The sequence below is a fragment of the Homarus americanus genome, unplaced genomic scaffold (genome assembly GCF_018991925.1).
Source record: "Homarus americanus isolate GMGI-L3 unplaced genomic scaffold, GMGI_Hamer_2.0 scaffold43895, whole genome shotgun sequence".
NCBI classification, from domain to species: domain Eukaryota; kingdom Metazoa; phylum Arthropoda; class Malacostraca; order Decapoda; family Nephropidae; genus Homarus; species Homarus americanus.
Window position 1 is genome coordinate 967,693 of NW_024738072.1, and position 18,996 is coordinate 986,688.

The 18,996-nt window shown below is 38.9% G+C and overlaps 2 protein-coding genes across 7 annotated transcripts; one reads left to right on the plus strand and one right to left on the minus strand.

The window, feature by feature from the left end:
* Positions 1 to 424: 424 nt before the first annotated feature.
* LOC121873669 (C-type lectin domain family 4 member M-like) lies at positions 425 to 7,613 on the minus strand. 4 transcript variants are annotated; one of them, XM_042377342.1, is made up of 8 exons: positions 7,440 to 7,613; positions 5,179 to 5,249; positions 4,131 to 4,328; positions 3,392 to 3,515; positions 2,405 to 2,563; positions 1,848 to 1,953; positions 1,560 to 1,633; positions 425 to 1,274 (listed from the first exon to the last, which is right to left on the minus strand). In XM_042377342.1, the coding sequence occupies exons 2-8, from the start codon at positions 5,206 to 5,208 to the stop codon at positions 1,021 to 1,023; spliced, it is 945 nt and encodes a 314-aa protein (XP_042233276.1). In that variant the 5' UTR covers positions 5,209 to 5,249; positions 7,440 to 7,613; the 3' UTR covers positions 425 to 1,020. The 4 variants fall into 4 exon arrangements, with proteins under 4 accessions (XP_042233276.1, XP_042233275.1, XP_042233274.1 ...); XM_042377341.1 differs by lacking the exon at positions 7,440 to 7,613 and adding an exon at positions 7,027 to 7,301; XM_042377340.1 differs by lacking the exon at positions 7,440 to 7,613 and adding an exon at positions 6,410 to 6,581 and having other exon boundaries at positions 425 to 1,253.
* On the plus strand, positions 6,514 to 16,686 carry LOC121873670. 3 transcript variants are annotated; one of them, XM_042377343.1, is made up of 7 exons: positions 6,514 to 6,645; positions 11,430 to 11,620; positions 13,559 to 13,706; positions 14,228 to 14,236; positions 15,693 to 15,832; positions 15,940 to 16,125; positions 16,425 to 16,686. In XM_042377343.1, exons 1-7 carry the CDS (start codon positions 6,593 to 6,595, stop codon positions 16,604 to 16,606), a joined length of 909 nt encoding a protein of 302 aa, XP_042233277.1. In that variant the 5' UTR covers positions 6,514 to 6,592; the 3' UTR covers positions 16,607 to 16,686. The 3 variants fall into 3 exon arrangements, with proteins under 3 accessions (XP_042233277.1, XP_042233278.1, XP_042233279.1); XM_042377345.1 differs by lacking the exon at positions 6,514 to 6,645 and adding an exon at positions 9,895 to 10,021; XM_042377344.1 differs by lacking the exon at positions 14,228 to 14,236.
* The last annotated feature ends 2,310 nt before the right edge of the window (positions 16,687 to 18,996 follow it).

The window sequence follows — 18,996 nt, forward strand, 5'->3', positions numbered from 1 at the left end:
AAGCCATAATCTGAAAAATATTAACATTTTGTTAAAAACCTCCATTTGAGTACTCCTTGACCTGCTGATTAAGGATCTAGGGTACACAAGTTCAAATTTCAATACTGTATTCCTTATAAATCCGGATTTTGGAAGATTTGGACAAATAATTTGGGGGTTCTGGGCTAAAGAAGTCTCCCAGAAGCAGAGCAAAGAACATTTTAGGCCCGTGGGCGCTGGTTGGGCAGTTGGTCGCACTAGACACAGGTGCCCGAGGAGGTGGGAAACATAAACAGTTGACAATTGTTTGTGGGAATATTTCGGTCGCTCTAGTGACTCGTCTCACGTCCAGAAATGCCCCAAATTACATCATATCATAGTAAGTTCTTTCGGTTTAATACACCAGAGGTAGGAAATTTAAGTAAGGTTAGGTAGGCTAGGTTGCTTAGGTCTGTTTTTCATACCCACTAAGGTTAGGTTACATTTATTTTAGAAATAAAACTTTTTTAACACATTTGCACAACCTACAACAATGACCATTAAAAAAACAGTGAAATTGCGGTGTTTTTAAAATAATTTATGTGATATAAGTACTGTTTAAAGTTTTGTTAAAATATATAAACTTTTTGGTGAATATCTTACAAGTATTACAACAAGAAAACTATAAAAAATATATCAAATTACTAGGTATGGGTCACAGAAAACAGAGACTTGTAAATGTGGCCAAATCTTAGAGTAGTGTGTTAGTAAAATATGGGTTAACATGCACAGTGGCTCAGAAGATGGTGTTTTCTCCTCTCAGTGTTGAATGTTGTTGTGATTACCCCTGATGTACTGTAGAGAAGCTTGACAACACAATCCTAGATATGTCTCAAGGTTAGAACTGTACTATTTCCATATAACATTGTATTATAATGCTGATTAATATGAGACAATTAATCTAGGTTTGTTATTTAATGTATACTGCTTTTAAATGAAGAGTTACCACTGACTCCAAAATGGATTCTTCATTGTGCGTGAAAAACAAAAATGTTGTCAAGGTTATAAATCAATTTTCTTCTCACAGATGAAGTACTTCTCACTTGTGCACGGGTCTGCCCCGGCACGGAACCTCCACCAACCGTGGAGGAACAGGCAGCGTTCATCGTTGCCCAAAGCGTCGCCCGGTTCTCCCCGCCCCCAGAAGTCCACTTGTGTGCCGACCGGAATGCCAGACACCCACTGCCAAGTTCCATTGGTGTCGAGGGTTCCACCGATCCAGAATCCCCAGCCTCCTGAGGTCGAATACACAGATTCTGATAGGGCAGGATTATAAGACGACACATTCAATAAGATTAACTTGTTTATAAATACAGTATTAAGTTTACAAGACACAAGGACAGTTTTCAGTATAGTCCCCATATTCATTATTTCATTTGTTAACTTATTATTTATGATCTTCACCTCATTGGAGAGAGAGAGAGAGACTCATGTTTATGTCAACTGAGCTCATGGTGAACATCCGGGCAGCCTAAACTGAGGTGCATGATCATAAATGAGATGCAAGGAAATTACTAGATAAATACACCTGTAATACTTACCTGGGAAGGAATCGTCAAGGAAAAGAACTATATCGTACAAGTCAAAAGGGTTGGCCAGGTCACCGTCGATACCCCTGCAACAGACACCCGAGTAAGAACATTGTCCTTCTGACTCCTCATGATGACATAAAGAAAAAAAATGGTACTGTACTCTGGTATACAAGGAAATGCTACTTGATGTTTAAATATAAAGCCTTGAAATATTAGGTTAAAAAAAATCTTAGTAGACGATCAAGTCTTATCAGAGAAGGTCTTTGTGTGAACGTTTAGTTAATAGTAGTGTTTTACCTGCAGTGGTCCCGTGCTTGTTGCCAGGAGAGTTGTTGCGTAGAGTGGACGGTGAAGCAGCCCAGACCGATGCGTGCATATGGGTGCGGACAGTCCACAGTTTTACCTGAATAATATTTTGGGGGGTTGTAGAGCGTGTAAAAGCTACACTGTACAAGACAGAATTAACTTTTATTTTGATGTACACAAATCAGATAGAAGTCTGTTAAAACGTACTGAGTGTTAGTGAGACAAGCCAGACAGATTTTTTTTATTGTATGGCCAAAACTTAAAGGGGCAATGTAGGTACAGTACACTCATATATTCTGTATAATAATACTAAAAATTAATATTACTACAGTACTGTACAGTATATTCATTAATAGGCTATGGAGACACTGAAACATATACAGTACAGTATATTCATTAATAGGCTATGGAGACACTGAAACATATACAGTACAGTATAGTAAATAACCAAATATAAAAATCCCCCAACCTTCCCAAAACACTTGCTGTCAGAAACAAGAGACAAGATGTTGGTGTTAGTAATAATTATAAATAGTCCTGCTTAATACCTTGTGGGGCATCAGTCGGTGGCGAGGATGACGTGGTGTCCGGTGAAAGCTGAGGTCTTCTGCCTACGGTCCTCCTGAGGGTCGTGAGGCCGGCCGTGTGTCGGCTCACTGTCTGCTCCAGCCCCTGCAAGCTCCGCTGGATGCTCCGGATCACCTTCCCTATTGGTCCCTCTCCACCTTGTCACCTAACTCTCTTTTGGACTTATTTATTAGATAACCTCATGAAAACATAAGTTTGGCTACTTTCCAACTTCATTCTTTTGTATCAATGAAACTGTTAATTTTGTTAGTTATCTATTAAAATATAGATTATAATTGAAGAGACCTGGGAACAGTTTTTGAAATTCCAAGTCTTGTTGTAGTATGGATGAGAAACTGATGGAAGCTTTAGAGTGGGAAGAAAGATGCACAGAAGTATTGAGTGAAGAGTAATAATTAAAATACAAAAAATGGGTCCCTGTCAAAAATAGTCAGGAAGGTAAGTGTGTTGTTCCCACTTCTCGGGATGTTTATGACCAATTGCATGGAAGAAATACAAAGTTGAGAAGGATTGATGCTTTTCTAATAAAAATGAGACACTTGTTATCACATAGTAAACAAAATCTCCATATTGATGACGTTGAGATGGAGAAAAATAAGATGAAACCCACCAAGACGGGGGAAGATAATGTACAGTACAGTATCTTATCTACAAGTGATCGCTGGCCCTTCGTGCCCGGCGAAAGTTTGAACGCTCGTGCTTGGCGAGGGCGAATGAGGGTGCGCCAAGTCCGTAGACTTGCATCGTTTTCCAGCGTAAATAAAATGGTTAATTAATGCCCTCCTAAAGAAAACATCGACATGGGACCAGGTTTGTTCCACTCTACCAGAGTGTAAACTTTACCAGAGTGTAAACTTTTATGAGGAAAATTAAATTATTTATACAGTAGAGAAGTTTCTTCCTGGTGTTACTTGGCTAAACAAGACTATTAAGTGAGTGTTACTTACCCAGACTGTTGGTGCGGTCAGTTGCCCCTTTTACTTCTATAGTGACCTCCTGGGCTGCCACCTCTGACTTCTGCAGGCCAGCCTTTACCTCCACCTCCATTCGTCTGAGGTGATTCCGCCACGTCTGTCAGCCACAAGGTCACCAAAGCTCATAAGGTAATTAAAATCAATAAACCTTAGTGATGGTCAGTTTAAAACTGATAATATGTTCCATAAATTTATTTGTCAGTGGCCCAAGGTTAAAAATGCTTTGAAAACCTTTAATCTAGATGTATGATAGTTATTAGTGGGTCCCTTATTTTTGACCTGACCTGACTAGTCACGTCACCCCCCTTCTCTTAAGCTCCTCTTCGTGTGTGTTGGTGTGGGGATTAGTGGATGACATCATTATGACCTGACCTCATATTTTATAAGGTCACCCTGTATATTTAAGCCTCTCTCTGTCCATGTAATCCAGTTGCCTGAAGATGTCTTGAATAAAGACGAAAGCTAAGGTGCTCCGTTGTTTCCCTTTTCCTGTGTGATTTTATCAAGATGTGTATATATATATACATCTAATAAAAAAGTGAAAACCCAAGAGAACATACAGTACAGTACTGCACTGTACTTAGACATCACTTTTAATCATGTAAGTGTAAAGACAATCTACTACAAGTAAGGGCAACACATCACTGTTGCACTTGGTACTGTATAGTACAGCGCCACAGTGTAAGAGCAGCAGAGCGGGGAAGAGACCAACCTGACTCTCCTCCCTCAGGGTGTGAAACTCCATCCTCAGGTCCTGGATGGTGCGCCTCTGTGCTCGTTTGGTCTGCTTCTCAGTCTCCAGTTCAGTCTTTAGTGCTAACAAGAGATGATTCTGGGCGCTTTGTGCCCCAGTTACAGATGTTAATGTCTCCTTCAATGACTCTGTCTGGGCCAGCAGGGACCGTACCACCTGTACACAGCATGGACAAAAATTAATCGCTATACAGGTATGTACACTTAGTAAAATAAACTCTTTCAGGAGGGGTCCAGTGAATTTGAAACTGAACAATCCTGGTAAGCCTAATTCAGTTATTTCATTCGAAAAAAGTATAAAATTAATTGTTGCAATATGATTGATGAATAACAGTGCAGTATGCCTCAGGGGCTTTTATCAAAAACCTTGCGTTTGTGGTGTCATTTTGTTTTGTACAAGAATTATAATGATAGTTTCTTCACCGAGTCTACTCTCAGTCACTTCACTAACCCCTACATCTTAGCTACAGTTTTCTAGGGTTGTGTATTGTACAGTTTGTACTAAGTGTAGTGGACGGGAGGCAGGGTACCAGTCTAGGGGGGCTGTCAGCCTGTCACCTTGTAGTGGATTTCTCCCCTACAAACGCTGTTTGTCGCTGGCTAGCCGACCCCGCGAATTCCCCAGTGTATGCCTCGTGGTCTGGGTCAACCAGCGCCGCCTGACATGACGGAGGTCAACTATTAAGCCACGCCTACCTCCGCTATATAAGACCTGACCTGGTGGTGAACTATCTCTTTTGACCTACACCAACCAGCAAGCAAATCCTCCTCCTCCTCCTGCCTGGCGGCCCTCGCTCCCGCCGGCGAGCATGGCGACCCACAAGCTAGTCCTCTGAGCACCCTCACCAACCAACTTTCTCTACATCACGCTTGTAACCATGCTGCCTTCCCAGCACCAAGCTGCATTGTACATACAATACAACATGTATACAGAGAGCACATTGTGAGTTTCCTTTCTCCATCCCATCCTGAGTGTGAACCAAACATCCCATACCCCACAACCTCACCTCACTATGTTGTTGCAGCACTTGTGTCATCGCCTCAGTCTGGCTGCCAAATATCTGACGTCTTGTGTTTCCTGTAACATGTACAATTGAATAAGCGTCAGTAAACATTGTAATCATAAGAATATGTATCATCTGAAGATTCACCCCCAGCTTATTTCATCTGATGATTGGCCACCATGACTCTACCAGGGTGGGGAGTTTGGTTTTCATCAAGGTAGTTACTCTTCAGGTGGCATAAGCAGGGGGCGAATATTCAGGTGATCCAAAATACTACTAATAATTATATTAATGTTAATTATAATAATAAAGAGAAATATAATACTGAGTAATAATGATAATTAAAAATATTATAATACTGATGCTTAGCACGTGAGCGAGGACCCAATAGTGGTGACCATACTAATTTCGTGCAATAGACAGACTGGCATCCATTACCCGTACACAACATGTCTTAAACAATGTTTTCCGTGTGTATCACTTCTTTTGATATTGAAACAGTTTATTTAGCTAGAAGAACACAGATACAGAGTCGAAAAAATATATTAACATGACTGAGCCAGTGAGAGCCTGAGCCCTCTCTTGTAGGCACCTGATATATACTGTACATTTATCTCATGGAAATGTTAGGTAACACTTAGTATCAACTGGAATAGTACACATAACATGGTGGTAATAAGAACATATCAGTATGTTACCACGCTTATCACTTCGATATTTATTTTATTTATTTTTTACATTATAATATAAGTATATACATACTTTACAGTGGAGTTGATATACATACATATGATAAGGGAGGGAAGCAGTACAGCATGGGTTGTATTAAGGCGGAACAAGAGGACAGAGCTGATGTCTAGTCGGCAAATATATTCATTGCAATGATAATTTCTATCTATCTACGTGATAATTTCTGATAAAACGGTTTTTGTGGTACAATAAAAGCAGGAATATAAAGTAGGTATTACAAGAACTATTTGTTTAATTTAAATGTAAATCGCGCGCCGCAGAATATGAACCAAAGGACCACTGTTTACACACCAGTGATTAAGGAGATAACACAAGACACTGAGTCGGATGAAACAAACAAAACTTTGCTATAACGGCAGACTAGTGTTCATGACTCAACAATTTTTTTCTTGCCCCCACACCCCACTCCGTGACCGTATTATTATGTCGTTCTCCAACGTGCATGATGAATGCTATAACACAAAAAATTCTTCAAGCATATTACCTGCACAGCTACCGTCAGCTGAAGCGAGGACGTCTTTGATCTCCCTAAGAACGGTGGTGAGCTCCCCAGGACACGTGAGGTCGTCAGCCAGGGGGGAAATTTCTGCCTCAGTGCTCCCCCAAAATACAGCGAGCAGCGCCCCTGGCAGCAAGGCGGCCCACACTCTGGCCATGTCGTAGTTGGATGACGATCACTGAGCCTACGCCACTACACTACTGCTACACCACCTGCTCAAGGTACTTGTGCTTACACTGATAACAGTACAGTATCGATGGTCACACCAAAGATATCTCAGGTGATCTTTTCAGCCTATTTTTGGCAGAACCTTTTTCAGATCATGTGAAGATTAGGTACCCAAGCGTATTTCACCTAAATATTAAACACCTTACTGTGTGGTGCCCTGATGAAAATTGTCTTAACTCTCACATCCTAACACTTGCTGTTATACATTAAGTGTCCAGGTTAAGTGGCTAATATAAATGTATGAAGAGGTGAAGAGGATAAAAGTGTAAAAGAGTATGGCGTAACATGTACACGCACAAGACTAAAGTACGTCGAAGTACAGCAAAGTCGTTAGAATACTACAAAGTGACCTTGGGGTAGACGAGGAGCACTACCTTACGAACTTGCGACAGCAGTTGGCTGGGGATGGCCAGTCTTATTCTTAGGTGTGTCCAGGGACTAGAACAGGAGTCTGAAGTACTTAAGCCTCCACACGTCACTACGCTTCTGTAACGACTGTGTTGCTGTAGGGGCGGTGTTGGAGGTACACCTTTATTGAAGTTGTTTCTCACCACTTTGACTCGAGTTGGAAGCCTGCATGTGTGACCCAGCTGAAGATGGCTTTCTCTTGCACTAACAGAGGACCCATGTGATCCGGCTCTCACTAGATCTGTGGGTAGGTCAGCTGTCTAGTTTATAAATCTAAATAAAAATCCAACCATGGAATATTCTGGTCCCGCCAGCCTCACTAACCTACATACCACCCTTGTGTTATAGTGGCAAGGGTGTGCCAGTTGTATATGGGTACCTGACTTTACAGTTGAGAAGTAAAGGCGATCGAGTGTTGGCCAGCCAAACAGTCTTCTCCGCCCACATCACATCCAACCACTCACACTACCTCCACCACCCATACTTCAAGTCGCTGACAACAGTTCCTTCAGCTTAATTTAGGAACACCCTGACTGACGTACCCTGACAAATATAAACTGTACTATGCTTGCGAGTGAAGATGGCGTGAGTTAGCACAAGGAGGAATGCATGTTGACGGCCGGGTGCACCACAGCTCTGTAACATATTATAAGCATACATATGACACTTGTCTATGGGTCCACCTTTTGTACACAGTTACCCTTAGTGGTGATAACAAATTTAATCAGTTGAACGAAACACCATGTGACACTATCTTGGTTTTATCACCTTATTAGATCAAGAAACATATATCAGAGCAGCACGCACAACACACGTGATATTAACCACTCAACCAGCATAAACGACGACTGCCACGGGCCTATCACGTGGCTCTCAACAAGCACAACCACTCTCAAGGCTACGTAATGTAGTTGGTAACATCAATTTATAATAGATTGTCAACTTATTTTTATCAAACGTTAGGGTTTTGAAGGTAGTTTTATCTTAAATTTTAACAGAATTAACCTAAAGTATCCTAATTCACCATGGGACGGATCATACAAAGCTACATTAAAGATTACACAGGCCTCAGATTTTGACGTCTTAGAAAAAAATGCAATACTGTGGACGGTAAAACAAATAATTACTCACGAAATTTACGTGAAATAAGCAGTATATATAAAGGGGCGAAGACAATAAGATATAAAGACCCATACCTGTAGAAAAGGTTGATCGAGTTTGCTTCAGGTTAAATGTTCATACACTGTCATGCTTGTGTTGGGGTTGACACCTCTTGGGAATTCTGAAGCATCACGTGTTATCAAGGGTTATGAATAGCTCCATTTCCGGATTTAATGATTGTCTAGAAATAAATGGGGCATATTTATATTTTTGTCAGGTATGAAGTTATAATGAATAAAACATTTACGTTGCATATATATTGAGGACAATCGATAACACACACACAAAAATGTAGAAATTATATTAACTGTATATTCCCAGCTGAGACTATCAAGAGATGGTCGCTCCTAACAACAGCTCTTATATAACTCGTCCTCAGGATATAAACGGATACGGCCTTACCAACGCCTGTATAGATCAGTTATAAAAATATGTATGCTATCAATTCTTAACAATCGTATTTGAGTAATGGTTTATTATAAGGTCGTACCCTCAAAATGGTTTAATTTTTTTCGGGATTTTAATTAATATGTATGTTTTAACGTATTGAAACGACCAACACCCCTGTGCCTTGAGTGATAAAAACTACCCATTTAGCTCTGTTTATAGTACTCAGCACTGCCAAATTAGCACCGTATCTAGCACTACGGCTCATTCCTGCAGTAGTACCCGAAGTTCACCTGTCTTTAAATGGGGAGAGATTTTTCAAAGTTGGAGAAGTGAAGGTGGCTTAAAAAAATGTATCTCAAAGGATTCATGTTAATTGTATCTTCATTGCACTATTGGACCCTCTATCAACTACAGTATTTGTTCTATAATTATCACTGGTAGATATGTTGGTCTGGATAAAATATTTCTATGTTTTTATCCCTTACACATCTTTATCTTCTCGTCATCAAACGTTATGGTGTAAAAATGGAAGAACTTGTATTGATTATATATACAGATTCAACAAAGGTGGAGAAAACTTTTACCCCCAATACTCCTCTCAACCAAGTCATATTATCTTGAGTGACAGCACATATTAGATGACCCGGGGGAAGACAGTATAATATGGCCCTGTGGCATGGGTTAGGTCATCGCCTGGCCCCGGCAACCAGCCACCTTCACTCTTTTGGAGGTTAAATCACCACTAGACGGGAGTAAATTTTAATACAGTATACTATTTGTGATATAATTTGCAGTGAGGTATATTAGATGTATAATGATGAGTTTATAATTATAGGTATAATCTTAAATGACATGTAGTGACAATCAAATATATATTTTTTTTTCTCATGGTTGGCTGCCTTCAATACTACGGTCTGGCTTGGGCTTACCTTGGAGTCAAATAAAAGCAAAAATATAATCCCTCGTATATCAAACCATTAATCTTCATATAAAATGAAAACTATGTACTTGTCTCCTATAATAAATGATATCACTTGGAACATAAGATACTTTAAAGGTGGTGTAACAAGATTTAAATGACATCAAAACGAAGTGACTCTCAGCTGATATAAATGACCTCTGATGAAATTTACTGTGATGTTTTTCCATAGTTTTGCAATGTCAATCATTTAATTCAATTGAGAAATATATAGATTTATAGTTTATTATTTAAATGTTATATTCATGTATACAAATAGCGTTAATATGTATAGTTGTAGGTGTAAAATAATAATAATTGGAGAAATATTGAGGATATGAGGGAGTTGGTAATACTGAAAGAACAACTTGTGGGTGTGGAGGTGCCAGAGTGAACCAGTGTGACTCAGTGTAACTATCAGTGTTGTAAGGGAGAGCAACGTCACTCCTCGTGTAAGTATTTGCCAAGAAAGAGAGGATGGGCAACTTTATTATAGTATATTTTAATATGAAATTTACCCAGGATTAGAATTAGTGTCTTAATTCACATTTTAATCCATAGTAAGTTCAACCACTAGAATTTATATAATTATTACACTAGAACTTTATAATTTAAAAACACACCAAAAATCAGTTATGAAAAAGACATAATTGACCATCTAATAATACCTAATTTAATTATTATTTTTCAATGTTATGGTTAGTGACATCTTTTTGAGGTCATTATCAAATAAGTAACTTAACCCACGCAAGTAAAGTGGAATGGTGTGGTACTGTAGTGGTATTAATAGTTTAGGAGGAATCCACTACAGGACCTATCGTATGTCCCAACGTGAAAGAGGTAGTTCCCTAGTTGAAACTACTGTAGAGGTGAGAAAAAGAAAGATCGATACTTTTTTCTTTATTTAATGGTGAAGAGTTATCACAGAGTACCGTACTTACTGTAACGGCTTATGATCTACGAGAATACCAATTAATTGAGAACATGCAAAGGTGATCCAACAAACTGATGCTGACACCACACCTCAGTTACCAAGGAAAGAAAAAAAAACTAAAATAAAAAATATATTATTCCTCCACCTCATTTGGGTTATTATTCAGATAAGAAATAAGTTTTCTCTTGTAGATTTTTTCTGATAAGTAACTGGTTAACCTGGACTCCTGTGCTTAAATGATACTGTACTGTTAGCAGAGATACCGTATGGGTGTTGTGAAGGAAGACGGGAACAGGAATATGTATTGTGTCATCTTTCAGAAATAATTTGTCTCATCAGTGATTGCCAGCAACAGTTGAATGTGCTCGTAATAGTACTATGCATATTTAATGTGAATAACTGCAGGTGTCTTTCATTTGAACTAAAATTAATAAGAACCAAATTTGTAAATACTCAATGGAGTTTTTATCAAATAAATTTTGTTTGTATAAAGCTGTCATGAAATCAACATAGCCAGGATGGTTTGTTTGGTGTCTCTTAAGCTTGGGTACTGTACACAAGGCCTCAGATGAACTGACTGTGAATTATTACCACATGATATACAGTAGAATCTGTTCCCATGTTTTGTAACTTATTGTGTGATGGGAGGTAACTTGACCTTATACTGTACTGTATTCAAGTTAGTCTGTTATTGAAGATACTGTATTTTCAAGTACAAGATGTAGTGTTTTGGTGAATCTGCCAAATTAAATGTTTTTAAAATACCTGTACTTCACATTAATATTGGAAGAGCTTGTAGATCAAACCTGACCAAGAACCTTCCTAAAAAGGGGGGAGGGGTCAGGTCAATCTCACATTGGGTTTTATAAATTCATGAAATGTGTCTTCTTGTATGTTAGTCGTTGACCAGAAAGTCCTTATTACAGGTTCAACATGGAGAACAAACCCACCACTCTGCGTCTGGCAACATACATGTGTCCTGGTGTCCCCGTGGAGTACTTTGAATTTTTAGCCGAGTACTTGGAAACACAACTGAACTTGGAGACTATTCTTTTGTACAATTCACGGAGACGAGGGCCGGACATCAGCCGTGAAGGTGACCTTCATATTGATATAGGTATGATCAGTGAATGCAGTGTTAGTTATAAGTGTAGTACAGTATGCATGATTAAAAATTACTGTACAAATAATTTAGAAATTAAGTAGAATACCCTGTAGCTACTGTAGTCACTGTCAGTAGTTATACAGCACTAATTTTATTATGGTACTGAACTTTACTTTATTCAAAACAATAATTTCCTTATTATCGTGTTTTCTGAGACTGAAGGATCTGTTTTACTGATGAATAACAGTTCATGGTAGTTGGGATAATTACAAGTCACTGTAGAAGCAGTAGATTATGTGGACAATATGGTACCAGAGTGGGTTATTAAGGGGTTGTCCGGCTCATTGCCACTCCATGGCTGCATAAGAAGTTTTTGAGTTCTGTGCTCATAAACGATGGGCCCCTAACAGAATGGATATATGCCAAATAAGAAAGCTGTAGTATGGCATCTGTAGAGCCACCATCACTATTTTCCAATCTCTCTCCTTGTAAGTCCATTGTCACCAAGTCAAGAAGATTTGGAGAAGTTGATCAGGCATTTATCAAAGGAGAAATTAACAAGATGTTGTCTGAAGGCATAATAGAACCTAGTATACCACCTTGGAGGGCTCAAGTTCTCACAATGAATGAACGCCACAAAAAGAGACTAGTTGTTGATTACAACCAGACTATAAACAGGTTTACCCATTTAAATGCATATCTCCTGCCTGGCATTGATGACCTTGTGACAAAACTGTTCGAATACAGTTTCTTCAGCACTCTTGATCTAAAAAGTGCTTATCATCAAATACTTATAAGAGACGAGGACAAGCCTTACACTGCTTTTGAGGCCAATGGCAAACTGTACCAATTCTGTAGAGTGCCTTTTGGAGTAACAAATGGGTTAGCCTGCTTCCAGCGTACTATGGATGATTTCATCAGTAACAATAACTTACAAGGTACCTACTGTATGCTTATATTACTGTGGTAGGCATGACCCAAAAGGAACACAATGATAACCTATCTAGGTTTCTTGAGGATGCCAAGAAACAAAGCTTCACCATCAATGAAGACAAATCTATCATCTCTTCTCCATCTATAGATCTGCTGGGCTACACTATATCCCCCAGGAACTCTGAGACCAGATGCTGAATGCTTACTCCCTTTAAAGGAACTACCAGTTCCAAAAAGTATCCCATCATTGAGGCGTGTGATAGGAATGTTCTCTTACTACTTGCAGTGGGTGCCTCATTACTCTGATCAAATCAGATCTCTTGTCAAAGCCCCAAAATTTCCTCTCCAAGAAGTGACTGCCTTCAAAAGCTTCAAGAAAGTGATAGAAATTCCATGGTCTGTTCAACTGACGAGTCCATTCCTTTTGTAGTGGAAACAGATGCCCCTGACTCTGCTATCGTGGCCACTCTGAACTAAGCTGGCAGACCGGTTGCATTCTTTACAAGGACTTTCAGACAGTGAGCAAAAACATTCAGCTGGACAACCCCAAGTGCAAAATGATAGTACAGTAATTCTTTATCCATATAGCTATGTAACTGTATAAAGTAAAAGCATTACATCCCTTAGACATAAATTAGTACACAAGAACAGTACAGAGGTGAACCACAAGTCCATATTACAGTGATATTCACCAGTACTGAACACACTTGCTCAGTAGTGTGTGGTTTGTGTCAGTCTGGTCCAGCTAACATTCATGCAGTCCTGGGCAGTTTCAGGGCAAGTGGGTGGTACATACAGCTTATTGGTTAGCTCCCTTCGGTAATGCAGGAGAGATTGGGAGTACAGCATGTACATATATTAGTTTATATACCCAGCAGATTTGCTAATTCTCGTACTCATTTTAACTTCGATACAGTACTGTACTGGTTTTGAAATAGTGTACTGTACTGTACGGTATATTGTATCGCTGTTTTAATATTAGTTTGTAGACATTTATTTCAATTTTTTGTGTTTCAGCCTTTGTGTCCACTTCATCTTACCTCGAAAATTTTAAGTCCAGCCCGAGCAGTTTCCAGTTACTTCCCGTAGGAGCCGTAACAAAGCACCCGAAGAAGGGCAACGTTCTGGGCTACTACACTGATATTCTTGTTCACAGGGATGTTAAGTGAGTTGCTTTGTTATATACAGTATGTACACTATGTATGTATGTCTTCAAGTTTGGAGTTAGTTTACAAGTTGAATGAATACTTATATTAATCATTATAGAAATTGGTTAGTATAAGTTATGCTTAATTTAGCTAACTGGAACTATTGAGTCTGCTTTTACTGTATTGTATTGTGGTTAGAGGTGATGGCTCCAAGTGTTCAGTTTCTTCATCCACTGCTGAACAATACTATAACTGTTATACTACAGATGAACTTATGAAAAACATTAAAAATATTATGGCATTTCTATATAGCTGCCATAATTACTTACAGATTTAAGTGTACCAATAGATAGAAAAAAATGAAGAAAAATGTAGTGAATTACATTGTCAAATACACTGTACTGTACATAGATTTAATTACTGTAGTGTTTTCATGAGGTTAGAGGTACTGTAGTTATGTATATGATGAAAGCTACTATCCTGTGATGTATCATATTTATATAACTGTATTTTTGTGTCTCTCTCTTATATGGTCCAGCTCTGGATGGTGAGTACAGATTACATGATTATACTGTGTTCTGGTTTGCACCTTAACCCATTAATACAGTTTATTCCTAGCGTGGGGATCTCAGGGTCAGTGATGCCTTGTTTGTGGTGGAAAGTTTTGTTTATATTAAGGTGTTTAATTAACTTTTATGTATGTGTGTGGTCATGTATGCTTATGATCTGTGGGTCCAAACATAAGGATTGTACATATCTGGAGGCACTTTGTACAGTACTCCAGTTTTGTTACCTTACTTTAATTTTTCCTCTTCACCACTGATCAGCTCGTTACGCACTGTTGGTAAGTGCTGGGCATGTACTGTACTCTACTGAATGTATCTATACTTGCACCAAGTCTGGTCTTGATTGAGCTCACACCTGGTGCCGTCACAACACTCTCTGGCACATTGTTCACAACTCTCACTCCAAAAAGTTTGCCTTGACAGTTTCATGAACTTGTGGCACAAGTTAAAGCAAAACACCAAAGACACCATCTGGTAACTGGTTTGTGAACTTTTGGATTTGGGATGTAAAGCACAATACAGTAATTGTAATGTAATTTTCACGAATAAAATGAACAGCTTTACTTTTTTGGGTAATAGATGTCCGGATACCACATTATTGACTAGTAAGAAATAAAAAGTATAATTCATCTAAAAACTGTGTGATGAATGGCGATGTTGGCAGCAGAGTTTGGAAAGTGTTGTCGTAATACTGTACAGTACAGGACTGTAACTGTAAGTGATATCTCCATTAGCCGGAACAATTGATGCAGAGCACTTCTGGGAATGAGAGATTTTCAGGTAATGAGACTGCTGTCTCAAAGCTGGAAAAACTACCCCATCCCCGGAATTTCATGGTATAGGAAAAATTTTCTCAGAATTTTTTGGAAAATGTGCCCCTCAGGAAATTGTTCCCAAAGCCTTAATTTTCAAGAAAATTCAGGCTTTGGGAACGATTTTCCAAGAGAATTTCAATTCCGGCTATTAGAGAGTTCCGGGTATGAGGGATTCAGGCTGCTGGAGATATTACTATATTATATCCCTATCATATTTGTTATACTGTACACAACAATGTTAAGAATAAACTGCATGTACTGTACTTGGACCCAGCGTAGTGATGCAGTGGTGTTATGGTCAAGTGGCAGTGACTGTAAACAAAGGTTTTTAATGTGTGTGGAGACCCAAGCATTAAAAGAAGTCCGCTTTCATTTGTTATGTTGTGAAGTAACTTTTAACACAGTACAGTATGCACTAATGAGGGTTTATGTTAAATGTCCAGGCTCAGGTTCACCCATTATTGTGTGTTGACTTTTTATATTACTTTATTATTATTATTACAGTAGTGGTGTATTATCAAAATGTTTGTTGCTCTAAAACACAGTACAGTAAAGTACCATACATGCACCACAAGTTCCTCTCATTGTTTACAACACACTTATGTCTGTTAATAACTTTCAGGGAACGAGTGAAAGAATTCTTGGATGCCAGAGGATGTAAATTTGTGTACTCCCACGAAGGTTCCCTCAGCAGCAGTAAACTTGTATTACGTACATTGAAGCAGATGGGAGAGGATGCATCGTTCTTCTCCGATATACAAGGTACAGTCCAGTAAAGAAGCTGATCGGTGGTGAAGAGGATAACAGAAACAGTACAGTGATGAAAGTGTAAAGAGAAGTATTTTTATATTATTTTCTTTTTTTAACAGCCTCTGGAAACCACATGAACTCCATTGAAACGGTCGTGGCGAAGAAGGCAGAAATGTCAGCCGTTGATTCCTTGTCGCTGGCTAACTATCTGACGTGCCATTACTACCAGGAACCAGAGCTGCACCTACAGGAATCATGGGGTCCACTTCCACCCCATCCCATATTAATCAACAACAAGTTCCCAGGTAAGGACATCCTGGTGATATAGTCTGTCAGTCGTCTGTCGTTTTTTTTCTCATTTTTATCTGTTCTGTGATGCCTTCCAGACTGCCTTGTGAAAATAGACCTCCTTTGCTCCCATTACTTTCCTTACTCCAACAGTGTAGCCCTGTTCCCCTCAACTCTTCACACCTGCTACGTTACCTATCTACACCCTCTTTTACATCTTACCCTCTTGCGTCTTTCTCATATATTTATAAGTGTAAATTATTTGTTAAACATGAACTAGAGATGTTATTATTAATGATTTTATCTTTACTTTCAGTTGATTTGAGAAATAAAATTGAGGAAGCATTATTGAGTATGCACAAGTTCCCCAAGTGGATGAAGCAACTCAACACGTTCAGCATTACAGGCTTCCGCAAGACATCGTTTGACAATTATCTCGAAGCTGCTGACCTCTTAGATGCTACCAAAAATCTCTCGTATGGTATCACTTATTACTGAAAATATTTTGTTTTATTTTGATAAAAGAAAATATGTTAAAAGATAAATGATCTAATTCCAAATATATTTTCATAAATTCATGTATGAATTTTGAGAACCCTAAGCTTTATATAGATGACTACCGGTGTTATTCTTCTGGTGACAATTATACTTTAGATGGATCAAGGGAAATAAATCATTAAAGAGGAGGTTTATGGGAGTGGTGCAATAAGTGTAGAAAGCAGCAGAAATTACCCACATCAAAACACTCTCTCTCTCTCTCTCTCTGTTAAACAATAAAAGTAATCAAATGAAACGTCCAGTTGTACCATTTTCCGTCAGTTCAATAATGGTCGGGGCTCTTGCTACAATACACTACTATATAATCTGATGACAAGAGGCTGAAGGTTCCTCTATTCTTGTCACATGCTCACCTTGTCAGTGGGGTGGTGGATACACTGCTAAGGTTATTATCATCTGCAACTGCTTTATTTAAACAATTTCCTCCTATTTCTCTCAGAATGTCAAGTCGCACAATCCATTGGTTGATGCCATCAGTACAGTATTATGTGGTATGGGTTCAGGAATGTTGTTCTATAGAGAAGTACAAAGATGGAAGACCAAGATGTATGACCTCCAACCTCCTTTTTCATTCCTTCTACTAAAATTTTTGATCTGTAATTAAAAAAAAAATTCAAATACATTTATGCAGGACTGGTTGGTTACAATGTTAGTGGCAGTAGATATGATGAAGATAGTTCTCCAAGCAGGCAGAGTTTGTTGGAGTAAGGGGACACTCCTGTAAACTCTTTGTAGTTGAGTTAATGTACTTGAGAAATTTAGCTGTGAAACATATTTTAAAGGTAATAAGATCTGACTTAACTCATCATAACTATTTAAAATGCTGATAACTCCAGGAATAAAGTGTTATAGGTGTGTTCTACTTTGTTTTGCTATTAAGTTAACTTTTACTCAACTTTTACTCTTGTTTGCTGTGTTTACAAAGGAGATAGGAGGAAAACTTAAGAGAAAATACAAGACCGTGCAGTGAGAGAAAGTGACTAACGTTACCTTCATGATGGCTCCAGTGATCATGGTGTCAGGACGCCCATTATGGAACCACTGGTGTTGATGATGTCCTTCAAGGTGCCAGCTAGGTTGGGGGTCAATTTCCCTCTTGGAGAGGATGCCGCTGGCCCCTTCAAACCCCTGAGTCAGACACGTGACTACCATAGCCAGCGTGACGTTGCCAAGAGAGCTGCCGCAGAGGCGTATATAAGTAGATGGTGGGGCAAGTTATTGGTGGTAATGAAGTGTGTGTGTATGGCTTGGTCCATTGGTGAAGGTGAAAAGACTACTGTAATTTAGAGTCTGAATTTGATCCCCAAGTTCAGATGAACACTCCATACATATTATTCAAGCTAGAGACCATGCCTTCAAATTAATCACTTTACTGTATGGGATGAATGTTGCATCATTACACACACACACACACATTAATGGCAATACAATACCTTCAAGTTACAGGACAAAGTATCGAGATATAAAAAAATAAAGAGGACTTATGGGTGGTTGCTTACAGTTCCCACTAAGTCATAATTCAGCACAGTACAGTACATTACATCACAGTACAGTACATTACAACTCAGTACAGTACAGCACAGTACATTACAGCACAGCACAGTACATTACAGGTCAGTACAGTACAGTACATTACAGCACAGTACAGTACATGAAGTAGGTTTGAGGAGTAACATGGTATAGTCCTATGTTCACTTAACTCCTCTGCCCCTCACTTTAACCACCCACCTAAGCCCTCACGTTATTCTTAGGGCGAGTTATGTGAGTGTTACCAATGTGTTGACGTAACCTGGACACACAGCAATAGTGAAGTTTATTCAGGGAGCATTTATGCCAATAATCACCATAATACCATGCACCCACCTGTTGTGTAAGGAAGGTCAGAGGATGGTGATGAGGGGGGAGGTGTGGTGATGAGTGAGAAGGTGTGGTGAGGTTAGTGGATGATGATTTGACCTAATCTAACCTAAATCAAGCTAACATAACCTAACTCGTCCTAACTGCTGAACTATTTTTTTTTAATGGGTATTAGCCCACCCGGGCACAGGTCACTGACCCACATCGGGGCCTGGGGGGCGAAAATGTAATACTAATAATAATTCATAGTAAAAAAAAAAATAATATCTGTAATAATAATAATAAGGAACCATGAATACAAAAACGAAAAAAAATCAAAAGTGAGAAACAATATACCTGTATGTATGTTGTGTTGTCAATAGTAAGAAACAATTGAGACCCTACAATTGTGTGTAAATGAAGCAGAAAGTCAGATCAGCAACCTGGGACTTGGTCACAATTCTTGTGATGCCATATGGCAGCAGGGTCTACCA